General features: G+C 35.1%; 1 protein-coding gene across 6 annotated transcripts in view; it reads left to right on the top strand.

The window, feature by feature from the left end:
• RALGAPA1 (Ral GTPase activating protein catalytic subunit alpha 1) overlaps nucleotides 1-12,744 on the top strand; it is a 277,595-nt gene that overhangs the window by 28,827 nt on the left and 236,024 nt on the right. For all 6 annotated transcript variants that reach the window (XM_054447718.2, XM_054447717.2, XM_063651535.1 and 3 more), the window contains exons 2-4: nucleotides 5,335-5,445; nucleotides 6,040-6,089; nucleotides 10,087-10,144. In XM_054447718.2, the coding sequence (XP_054303693.1) occupies nucleotides 5,335-5,445; nucleotides 6,040-6,089; nucleotides 10,087-10,144 (219 nt within the window). The remainder of the gene's footprint in view (nucleotides 1-5,334; nucleotides 5,446-6,039; nucleotides 6,090-10,086; nucleotides 10,145-12,744) is intronic.

Raw genomic sequence — 12,744 nt, 5'->3', positions numbered from 1 at the left:
AAGTTTGTTGAGTGTTTCAAAGAACCAATTTTTGTTTAATGATTTTTTTTTTGGGTCTCTATTTCTTTTATGTCCTTTCTAATCTTTTATTTCCTTCTTCTTTGTGCTTTAGGATTAGTTTGCTCTTTATTTTCATATGTATGTATGACCACACCTGGATATTTTTAATTTCTTTGTAGAGATGGAGTCTCACTATGTTGCCCTGGCTGGTCTTAAACTGCTGGGCTCAATTGAGACTCCTGCCTCAGCCTCCCAAAGGGTTGGGATTACAGGCATGAACCAATGCACCCAGCCAATGTTCTTACTTCCTAAGGTGGAACATTATGGGTCAATTTTCAGATTTCTTTCTCATATAGCAATTTAAAGCTATAGATTTTTCTGTCAGCACTGGATTAGCTGGATGCCATAAGTTTTGGTATGTTGTATTTTCATTTATATTCATCTCAAAGATTTTCTAACTTCTCCTGTGATTTTTCTTTGACCAATTGGTTATTTAGTTGTGTATTGCTAAATTTCCACATATTTGTGAGTTTTCTTAATTTCCTTATGTTATTGATTTCTAATTTCATTCCACTGTGGCCAGATAACATACTTTGTCTTCAGTCCTTTTAAATTACTGAAGTTTATTTTATGGCCTTACATATGGTCTATTTTGGATAGTATACCATGTGCATTTGAAAAGACTGTGTATTCTTTTGTTGTTAGATGGGCATTTGATAGATGTCTGTTAGATCTGGTTGCATTATAGTATTGTTTAGGTCTTCTATTTTCACTTCTGTCTAGTTCTATTCATTATTGAAAGTAGAGTGTTGACTCTTAAATGATCATTGTTGAATTGTGTGTATATTCCTTCAATTCAATTCTGTTCAGTTTCTGCTTTGGGGGTTGGGAGTTCTGTTGTTAAGTGCATATATGTTCACAATTGTTATATCTTCTTAGAAGATTAACCCTTTAACCTATAAAATGTCCTTCTTCTTCTCTAGCAATAATTTTATTTTTATTTTTATTTTTGAGACAGAGTCTAGCCCTGCTACCCAGGCTGGAATGCAGTGGTGCAATCTTGACTCACTGCAACCTCCGCCTCCTGGGTTCAAGCGATTCTCCTGCTTCAGCTTCCCTGGTAGCTGGCACTACAGGCGCCCACCACTACGCCCAGCTAGTAGAGACAGGGTTTCACCATGTTGGCCAGGATGGTCTCGATCTCTTAACCTCATGATCTGCCCACCTCGGCCTCCCAAAGTGCTGGGATTATAGGCGTGAGCCACTGCGCCCAGCCTAATTTTGATCATTTTTATTAGCATTAGAAAGTAAATAATTTCCAGACTTTGTCAGCATGCCTTATGGGAAGGAAATTGAGAGAGGATACTTTGGCTCCTAATACGTCGCAAAATCTTGAGTTGATTCATGTTTGCTTTTGTTGTGTTTTTTTGGTTTGCTTTGTTATTGTTCTCATTTTCTTTTTTCTCCTAGAACATTGTGTTTTTGAAACATTAATTTTAGGAAATTTAGAGGTAATTATAGCAGCCTATTTCTTTCTTTCATTATTATTATTTTTTTTTTTTAGTGACAAGGTCTCGCTTTGTTGCCTAGACTGGAGTGCATTGGCTCAATCATAGCACACTGCAACTTAACTTAAATTCCTAGGCTGAAGGAATTCCCCCACCTTAGTCTCCAGAGTTGCTGGGACTACAGGCACATGCCACCATGCTTGGCTGATTTTTTAATTTTGTAGAAATGGAATCTCAATGTGTTGCCCAGGCTGGTTTCAAACTCCTGGCCTCAAACAACCCTCCCACTTCAGCCTCCTAAAGTACTGGGATTACAGATGTCAACCACCTTGCCCAGCCCAAGCCTGTTTTATTCTAATTTCGTAATTCTCTAAACTACTCTGTGGGAAAACTAGAACACCTTTCCTCTTTATTTCAGTTGTATGTGTTTTTATTTTGATATTTGATAAACTATATTTAACTAGTATTTGATGACTATTATTATTCTTATAGGCAGATAGATAAATATTTAGTATTCTTTTTTTACAGATGTATTACCTTGGAGACCGAATAGATCTAGGGTTACCTGTTGTTTAAATCCTGACTCTACTTCTTATGAGCTAAGTTTCTTAGACTCTCTGTACCTAAATTTTCTCATCTGTAAAATGGAGATAATAACAGTACTAATTTCATAGTATTGCTATGTAGATTATAGGAATTAGTTTCTGTGGAGTGCTGAGAATAGTGTGCATTGTTTAGAAAACATTCACTTTGTGTTACACATTATTATTTTGTCTAGTTCTGTGAAAAGTCACATAGGTAGTAAGTGTTACAGACAGGAGTGAAATCTGGGTATTCTAATTCCAGTCAAGAGGAGGCAGTTCTATTTTGCCTGTCAGTAGGTTATGCAGTCTTTTCCAAGGTAAAAATTTCCATATTGTATGAACTGAATATAATGAAGTAAAAATAATTAATTTTGTTAGTAATAAAATACATTTGAGTACATATTGTTTGCTCAGCATTGTGCCAATTTTTAGAAATCCTGAGGTAGACACAGTTTCTATTCTAAAGATGCTAGACTAGTCCTGGAAGAAAGACAATAAGACATTTGAAACATTGTTCTTTCCATAAAAGAGAAATGTACAGAATCCAAGGGAATAGAGAGGAAAGGCATATATCCCTTTCCTTTTGGAATGGCAGAACAAAAAAAACAGTCTTGGAAAATCACATAGATAAGACATCACTAAAAAGTTACTATGCCAGGTGTTGTGGCTTATGCCTGTAATCTCAACACTTTGAGACCAAGACAGGATTGCTTCAGCCCGGTAGTTTGAGACCAGCCTGGGCAACATAACAAGACCCCATCTCTACAAAAGTTAGCTAGGTGTGGTGGGGAGACCCGGGTCCCAGGTACTTTTGGAGGCTGAGGTGGGAGGATTGCTTGAACTCAAGAGGTTGAGGCTGCAGTGAGTTGTAATCATGCCACTGCACTCTAGCCTGGGTGATAAAGTGAGACCCTGTCTCCCCCAAAAAAGTATAATGAATATTCATAGGATATGATAATACATGAAAGAGTTTAAAGTGCTATCTATATGTTGTTACTATACTTTATTTTGAAATCTTATGTTGAGCCTTAGTGCATTCTAAGAAATTAATTGATGTTTACCTTTAACTTCAGTTTATTTACAATGAATAGTTTCTTTATTTCCTTTCAAAAATCTTTTATTTTTTCAGTTGCCTTTTAAAATTATATTTTGAGGCTGGACGCAGTGGCTCACGCCTATAATCCCAGCACTTTGGGAGACTGAGGCGGGCAGATCACTTGAGGTCGGGCTGGCCAACATAGTGAAACCCCATTTCTACTGAACATATAAAAATTAGCCGGGTGTGATAGTGGGCACCTGTAATCCCAGCTACTCAGGAGTCTGAGGCAGGAGAATCGCTTGAACCCTGGAGGTGGAGGTTGCAGTGAGCCGAGATTGTACCACTACACTACAGCCTGGGCCACAGAGCAAGACACCATCTCAAAAAAATAAAACAGAGATAAAAAATTCTATTTTGTATTGTAAGAGAAGTAATGTGCTTTTTGTAAACAATTTGGAATAGTAGGAAGTACATAAAGTAGAATTTCTCCACTCTTTTTCACCTTCTCACTTACCCTGAAAATGAACTAAGCAACAATAAAACTAGTAATGCTCCCTAGAGGTAACGCTGCCTAGTTGTTTGGTATCTTCTATGCATAAATACATATACATATGCATAAGTACATGCAAGCATATCTCAAGTCTACTTGTTTATTTTTATTAAAATGCTCTAAGCTTTAGCCAAAATGAATTATTTTTCTGGATACTATCATACCTCACTTTTTTTTTTTTTTCGTTAATAGGTTTTTATTGGTAGCACTTAAAAATGGTATCTTAAATATATTTTGTTAACAAAATATATTATTACAATTAATTTCCCCTTGTCATTTTATTTCTTAAAATGTGATTACAAGGAAATTTAAAATCACATATGTAGCTAATATTTGTGGCTTGCATTATATTTCTAGGAGACAAGACTGATTTAGACAGATTGCTGGTTATGCATTTGCTAATCTCTTCCAAGAAGGACCCAGAAACTACAGTTCTCCAATCTGGATCTCAGAGATTATGAGAGAACCAGGCCACTTTGACTTTTTTTTTTTTAAAGCTTCATAGTAAATTAAAAAAAAAAATTTTTTATTATACTTAAGTTCTAGGGTACACGTGCACAACGTGCAGGTTTGTTACATGTGTATACATGCATACCTCACGTTTTTCTTGCTCCATCTATTTTTTATGCCTTGAATGCCCTTCCCATTCAACTCCACCACTTTATGTCTAGTGTTCTTCTTGTCCTTAAAAGTCTTTTCAGATATTAGGTACTCTGTCAGGCCTTTTTTCTTTCCCCAACTTTGTGCTTTATTGAGCTTTGAAAGTACTCTTGTGTTTCTAAACTGCCATATACTTTGACATCTCACTTTTAGTACTAACACTTTCTACTGTTCGTATAGTTATTCATTTAATTTTGCATGCCCTGCTTTTACTGACAGTTTCTTTAGAGCAATACTGTCTGTGTTTGAGCTTTTTAATCCCTAAGTACCTATTTACAAAGCCTATTGTTAGGTACCTATTTACAGAATAAATATATTTCAGACATTATAAATTCTTCTTTTTTTTTCTCCCCCCCCAAGGTGGAGTCTCACTCTGTCTTCCCAGGCTAGAATGCAGTGGCGTGATCTTGGCTCACTGTAGCCTCCTCCTCCTGGGTTCAAGTGATTCTCGTGCCTCAGCCTCCCAAGTAGCTGGGATTACAGGTGCACGCCACCACACCCAGCTGATTTTTGTATTTTTAGTACAGATGAGGTTTCACTGTGTTGGCCAGGCTGGTTTTGAACTCCTGAGCTCAGGTATCTGCCCACCTCGGCCTCCCAAAGTTGGGATTACAGGCGTGAGCCATGGTGCCTGGCCTTCAGACATCATAAATTATTATTCTGATTTTAAACTGTCTTGGGGAGAAGTTAGGAAAGCTGTAGCTGTGAATTGAAAATAGAACTTAACTTCTTTTTTTGGTATGATTAATGATTTTGAATAAGTTTTTCTGAGCCATTGTTTTCTTGATCAGTTTTTAAAATTAAAACTAAAATTGGCAAAGACTAAAGTTTTAAGAACGAGGATATAGACATAGAAATATATGTTGTAAATATTTTAATAGAATAGAATTTTAGGAGCAGTTCTTTGACTTTGAAGGAAACTTGTCACTGAATATTTGCTAAACTTGATTTAACATACATGTAAATAATCAGTATTTTTTTTTTATTTTTCAGAGAATGCAGAATCTATTGATCTTAAACAATTTTTCGACCAACATTTTTCACATATATACTATGTGTTCTTTGAAAATTTTGTGACTATTGAAGCTAGTCTTAAACAGAAAGGTAAGATGCTAACATATATCTTGGCTTATGTCAATATTTCTAATAATTGTCATAAACATAACTTAAAGGCTCTTGGACATATTGTTTCACTTATTTTTGTCGGACAGCTTTTTGCTTTCCCTCTCACACTACTGTCATAGATCTAGTGACCTGTATTTTAAAGACAACTGATGGGTTAGTATTACTATCCTTATTACTTTACAATGGCTTTGAAGATTTGCTTTTTCACTGGTCAGGTTGATTTGTTCCCTCATTGTGCCTTCTTTGGTTCTGCCCTAGGAGCATATGTCACATTTGAGCAGTCATTTTCATATTTTCATTTTCAGAGCTTATTTGAAGTTCTTTGTAATATGTCATGATTTGTTTCTAGACATAAATATGTAGAACCTAAATTTAATTACAGTACTCAAAAGAGTGAAGAGAGTGACTGTGATACTGTCTACACAATGAATGGAATATGCTTTAAACATTTTACTAAATAATTGCTGGGGAAAAAAAACCTTCCTTCTTGAAATATTTTAAGTTCATTAAGTGATTGTTAACAATGAGGACAAAATGATATGTTTTAAGTGTTTTCTTATAAAAATATTTTAGGTCACAAGTCTCAAAGAGAGGAATTGGATGCTATACTTTTTATTTTTGAGGTAAGTGCTTCTGAATCTAACTTTTCCCTTTTTCAAAAATAATTTTTGGAACATACAAAGGAATATATTTAAATTATAAAACATGTAATGAAACACTGAATTTGCCAGCCTTTCTAAGAACTAAATCTAAATTTTTTAAATATGCCTGACTGAATCCTATACTTTTTGAGGTACAATGTATTACTTTTTGGTACAGATATAAATTATGTTTTTATACATTTGACACCACAAAATTCGTATGATATTCAGTGTGTTTGCAAACGATAAAATTTTAATTTGTCGAAGGTTTACTGAAATGGAAAATTTGTTTTTGTTTTAACTCCAAAACAGTCTTACCTAAGAAGCTATATTCCTATAACTTCTATGTGCCTAAGGGTTTTATTGTTTCTTGGTTCACTGCTTTTCATTGTAAACTTGTTTAAAATAGTCTTAAATATTTTAAAAATTGTTGTTTTACATTAGATTGGAAATGGGACAAGTCTTTATAAATAAAAGTCAGGAAACATAGCTCATAGGTAAATGAACAAAATTTTGATGCTCTGCTAATTTTTTTTTTAATTTTTAGCACACTTAAAAATTAAGACCCTTTTAAAATAACTCCTTGCTGTTTATTGTCTTTCAAAGTAAACAGATAAACAGTCATAGGAGTATTCTGATCTTCACTGAGAATTTCGAGACCTGTAGAAAGCCAAGAGTATGCATAGAAAATAATTTGGAAATCAGTTTCTGAAGATTGAGCTATTCTGTCTGGTGTAATTAAAGATAATTCACTCTTGGCTGTATGTGGTGGTTCAAAGTAATCCCTGCACTTTTGGAGGCTGAGGTGGGAGATTTATTTGAGCTCAGGAGTTAGAGACCAGCCTGGGCAACACCGCAAGTCCTAGTCTCTACTAAAAATCAAAAAAGTTAGCCAGGCATGGTGGTGGCAGGCGCTTGTAGTGCTAGTGACTCAGGAGGCTGAGGTGGGAGGATTTCTTGAACCCAGGAGGTCGAAACTATAGTGAGCCGTGATTGTGCCACTGCACTCTTGGGCAAGAGAATGAGAACCTGTCTCAATAATAATAATAATAATAATAATAATAATATTATAATTCATTCTTTAGTATTTTGATGTAATTTAGAAGAATTTGAACAACCTCATTTATATGTCTCTTAGCTGTTGATTTAGTTACAGGGGGAAAAAAAAAGAGTTTTTTTTAAGAGTTCCAAACAGCAGTAATGCTGATGTTAGTATCTGTTCTGCAGTTAATTTTCATTAGTCGTGACCCCTGAGGAATTTGATTATATTACGTCCTGAATTGTTTGCATCAACTGTTCACAAGGGGAATATTGAAACATAGATGCTTTGAGAAAGAATAAAAATATCCACAGAGAAAGCAAGCTAATGATTCTTGGAAAGTATTCCTTCAAATGTTTACGCTTGCCTTAGATTCAGGAAACTGAGATGATTGATTAGTTAATAGAAGCCCTTTTGGAATATTCCTTATATGTAAAAATAACTTTTTCTATATGTAATATATACTGATTATTTTTTATTCTTTACAAAGAAATGTTTGTCTTTAATGGATCACTAAATTTTATTAGAAAAAATATCTGAGATACCAGATTTTCATCTTTTGAAAAAATCATTTGATTTTTGTGCTGACGTTCTTCTACTTATAGTAGGGGACCTCTACCTTTAGAAACTAATGATGAAAAAGAAATCATAAATAAAATGATTTCCTTCTTCTGGAATAAAAAGCATCATTATGTGATGTTAATAATAATATGGTAGAGGTTTTATATTCTGTGCAGTTTAGGGCACATGTAATCTCTTTAATCTTTTATTTACCATATAAAAAGATATAAGGGGCTAAGTCTAAAGTATAATTATTAGTCATAATTTAGAAATGCTTTTGAATAGTTTACAAATTTGTCTTTTCAACTTTTCTGTAAGTTTATCTCTTTCTATACAAAAATAAATATAATTATGCAGTTGTTGGCCAGCTGTGGGAGACATAGGGAGGACAAAGGTGAAAGAGTTTATGTGTCTGATGTGGGACCAGAATTTATCTGTGTAGAACTTTAAAATTTCTTTATCATCCTTTCATATGGGGTTTACTAAAGAAGATGATATCAACGAGAAGACAAGGAAGTATAAAATATGCATGTCATCGTTTGATCAGTATATTATCAAGGCAGAGGTTTTGGAAATAGGTGTATTGAATTTGGAACCTCTGTTCTTTCACTTTCTAGCTTTGTAACCTAAGCGCACTACTTAACCCATTTCTTCATTTGTTGAATGAGATAAACCCTCCTTTTGGAATGATTGCAAGGATTAATGCAAGGTATATTAATTAATATATCATATATAATAAAGTGCCTAGTGTTTGGCCCTTATAAGCATTCATTTAATGGTGTTCTAAATAATAGTAAGAACAGCAATAACAACAAACACAAAAATGTCATTCAGCAAGTGGATGAGTATTGCGAGCACTGTTTAGCAGTAAGGTAGCTCTTGATCGAGAATAATCCACACAAGTGTAATATTAAGGGAAATAAAAGGCAGAATTTTGAACATATTTGTGTAAAGATTTTATTACCAATTAATGGAAACCTATATATGTTAGCTTAACTATAGGGCTCCTGAAATTTTAAATCCTGCTCTCTGTCCGGGTGCAGTGGCTCACGCTTGTAATCCCAGCACTTTTGAAGGCCAAGACAGGAGGATTGCTTGAGGCCTGAAGCTTGGGCGCAGCCTGGACAACATAGTAATACTCCATCTCCACAAAAATAATAAAAAAAATTTAGCTGGGCATGGTGACACACACTAGTACTCCTATTTGGGAGGCTGAGATGAGTGGATCACTTGAACCCAGGAGTTTGTGGCTGTGGTGAATTATGATCACACCACTGCACTCCAGCCAGGGTGACAGGGTGAAACACCCACCTCTTAAAAAAAAATTTGCTCTAATACCTATATCCATCATAGCATCTAAGTACCTCTAGTTTCACATGATTAACTCAGTATAAATATTTGATGGGGTTCTCATGAAATCAAAATATTTTCTCTGGGGTTATCAAGATAGGAGAAAGAACCATTAGAAGAAAGAGAAAATGTCACAAATATTAATATCTGAAAGAATTGAAACTCACCAGTGATATCCACAATATAGAAATTCTAGGAATTGCTAGACATAGTGTTGTGTGCCTGTATTCCCACCTTCTTGGGAAGCTGAGGCAGGAGGATTGCTTGAGTCTGGGAGTTCAAGGCTGTGATGCACTATGATCATGCTTCTGAATAGCCAGTGCACTCCAACCAGTGCAACATAGCAAGACTCTGTCTCTAAAGGGGGAAAAAAAGAAAATCTAGAAATAGTAAATAAGCATTTTAAATATATTAGAATTAGCATTTAATCATTAGGAAAACATACCTTCTATATTATTGTAAAAGATGTATTTTGTTAATTTCTTGTTCCAAGTACTGGTTAGTATTGCTTGTTGTTTTTTGAGACTTTCAAATAGTGATCAACATGCCAGTGCTAAAATAATGTCAATACTATCAGATTAGCTCAGGGACTATTTTGTAGTTTTTTGTTTGTTTGTTTGTTTTGTTTTGTTTTGAGACGGAGTTTTGCTCTTATTGCCCAGGCTGGAGGGCAGTGGCGTGATCTCGGCTCACGGTAACCTCTGCCTCTTGGGTTCAGGTGATTCTCCTGCCTCAGCCTCCTGAGTAGCTGGGATTACAAGCGCCTGCCACCACACCTGGCTAATTTTTGTATTTTTAGTAGAGACAGGGTTTCACCATGTTGGCCAGGCTGGTCTCGAACTCCTGACCTCAGGTGATCCACCCACCTCAGCCTCCCAAAGTGCTGGGATTACAGGTGTGAGCCACCGTGCCCGGCCTATTTTGTATTTGTTATACTTAGTGAGCCCTTTAATTTTTCACATTTTGCAGGATGTGAACTCATTACTTGGTTTTCTTTTTTCTTTTTTTCTCTTTATATTTGATTTTTAGAAAATTTTACAACTTCTTCCAGAAAGAATTCATCAGCGATGGCAGTTTCATAGTATTGGTAAGTAATTCAAATATGTATTTCATATTTGAAACAAAGGATAATATATGAAAAATGTTCTTTAATGGGTTGTTAGTTGAATTAATAGGTGATGCTTTAGTAAAAAGAAAATAAAGAATACAAGAACAGATTGACTAGGAATATAAGAAAAATTATAGATGAAGGATTTGCAGTCAAAATGCCATAGGAAATTTTTGGATACACTGCTTCCTTTATTCTGATACATTAACAATGATGATGAAACTATAAAACAAAAAAGCAAGATTAGCATCAAGACAAATATCTCTGTGAATCAGAAATGGAAGAAAAATGCAAAGTGCCAAATAGAATGGACATTTGTGTTGTTTCTAGTTTATTTACTTATTGTTTGCTAGTTCTATTTGTTTTATTGTATATTCCTTTGGATTTTCTACTGTAGGGTTATATCATCTGTGAATAAGTACAGTTACTTTTTTTTTTTTAATCGGATGCCTTTAATTTCTTCTTTCTTTCTTTTCTGTTTATTGTGCCTCCAGTACAATATTGAATAAAAGTGGCAAGAAAGAGCAGACATTCTTGCATTATTCCTGATTTCAGGGAGAAAGATAATGGTCAGTCTTCACCATTATATGTGATTTTAGCTGTAGTGTTTTTGTAGATGCCTTTTATCCAGTTGAAGAAGTTCTGTTTCTAGTTTGAGAGTTTTTAATCATAAATGTTCATTGTAGTTTGCCAAATGCTTTTTCTCCATCTATTGATGCGATCATTATCAGTGTCATTGGTGCTTTTGTCATTTATTCTATTAATATTATGTATTTTACTAATTGATTTTCAAGTGTTAAACCAACTTTCCATACCTGAGGTAAATTCTATTTACTTACTATTTATAGTCCTTTTTATTTGTTGCTTACTTCAGTTTGCCTCTCTGTTTATGAGGAGTATTGTATTGTAGTTTATTTTGTCAATCTTTATTTGGCTTTATTATTAAGATAGCTATAGAAGTTTAGAAGTGGTCCCTCTTATTTTCTGAAAGAGTTTGTGAATGAGTGGTAGGTAACATTTTCTTCTTTAAATAGTTGATAAAATTCAAAAGTGAGACCATTTGTACTTGGACTTTTCTTTGTGATATTTGTAATTATTACTTCAATTTTTTTACTTGTTATAGGTTTATTCAGATTTTATATATCTCTTTGAGTCCGTTTGATAATTTGTTTCTTTCTAGGAACAAATTTGTTAGTAGAAAGTTGTTCAAGTTATTCCTTATAGTAATCCTTTTAATTCCTATAGGGTCAATAGTGATGTCCCCTTTCATTCTTTTTTTTTAATATTACATAAACTTTTTATTTATTTATTCTTTAATGGTTTCAACTTTATTTTTAGATTCAGGGGATGCATACGCGGGTTTGTTACATGTGTATATCTCATGATGCTGAGGTTTAGGGTATGATTGATCCTGTCACCCAGGTGGTGAACATAGTACCTAATAGTTTGTTTTTCAACCCTTGTCCCTCTAGTACTTCCCAATGTCTATTGTTGCCATTTTTACGTCCATGAGTACCCAGTGTTTAGCTCCCACTTACAAGTGAGAGTATATGATATTTGATTTTCTGTCCCCATGTTAATTTGCTTTAGAATAATGGCCTCCAGCTGTATCCGTGTTGCTAAATGTTGCTACAGAGGACATGATTTCATTCTTTTTAATGGCTATATCCGCTTTCATCCTTGATTTTGGTAATTTATGTCTTCTCTCCTATTTTATTGGCCAGTCTAACTATTTGTCATATTTGTTGATCTTTTCAAAGAACAAACTTTTGATATCATTGATTTTCTTTATACTTTTTCTGCTATTTTCTTGTTTTCCATTCTAGTCTTTGATATTTTATTTTATGTGTGTATATATATATACTTATTTATTTTTTGAGACGGAGTTTTGCCCTTGTTGCCCAGGCTGGAGTACAATGGCACGATCTCGGCTCACCACAACCTCCGCCCTCCAGATTCAAGCGATCCTCCTGCCTCAGCCTCCCGAGTAGCTGCGATTACAGGCATGCACCACCACACCTGGCTTATTTTGTATTTTTAGTAGAGATGGGGTTTCTGCATGTTGGTCAGGCTGGTCATGAACTCCCGACCTCAGGTGATCCGCCCACCCCGGCCTCCCAAAGTGCTGGGATTAAAGACGTGAGCCACTGTGCCCGACCTATTTATTTTTTGTAGTACTGTATTTTTTTTTTAAGAGACAGGATCTTGTTCAGTCACCCAGGCTGAAGTGCAGTGCCATGATTGATCATGGTTCACTGAGGCCTTGAAATGGGCTTAAGCCATCCCCCCACTCAGCCTCTTAAGTAGCTGGGACCACAGGTGTACACCACCAGCCCCAGCTCACTTTTTAAAATTATTTTTTGTAGAGACAGAGTCTTGCTTTGTTGCCCAGGCTGGTCTCAAACCTCCGGCTTCAAGCCATCCTCCTACCCCAGCCTCCCAAAGTGCTGGGATTACAGGTATGAGCCATCATACTCAACCTCTTTCATATTTCATAAAACATTCTGTGGCAGGCGTGATGCCCCATGCCTGTCATCTCAGCACTTGGCAGAGGCTGAAAGAGGATGATCACTTGAGGC

This window comes from Pongo pygmaeus, chromosome 15, assembly GCF_028885625.2.
Source record: "Pongo pygmaeus isolate AG05252 chromosome 15, NHGRI_mPonPyg2-v2.0_pri, whole genome shotgun sequence".
In the NCBI taxonomy this organism is placed as follows: domain Eukaryota; kingdom Metazoa; phylum Chordata; class Mammalia; order Primates; family Hominidae; genus Pongo; species Pongo pygmaeus.
Note: the sequence above shows the minus strand (reverse complement) of the source record. Positions and strands in the feature narration are given on the sequence as shown.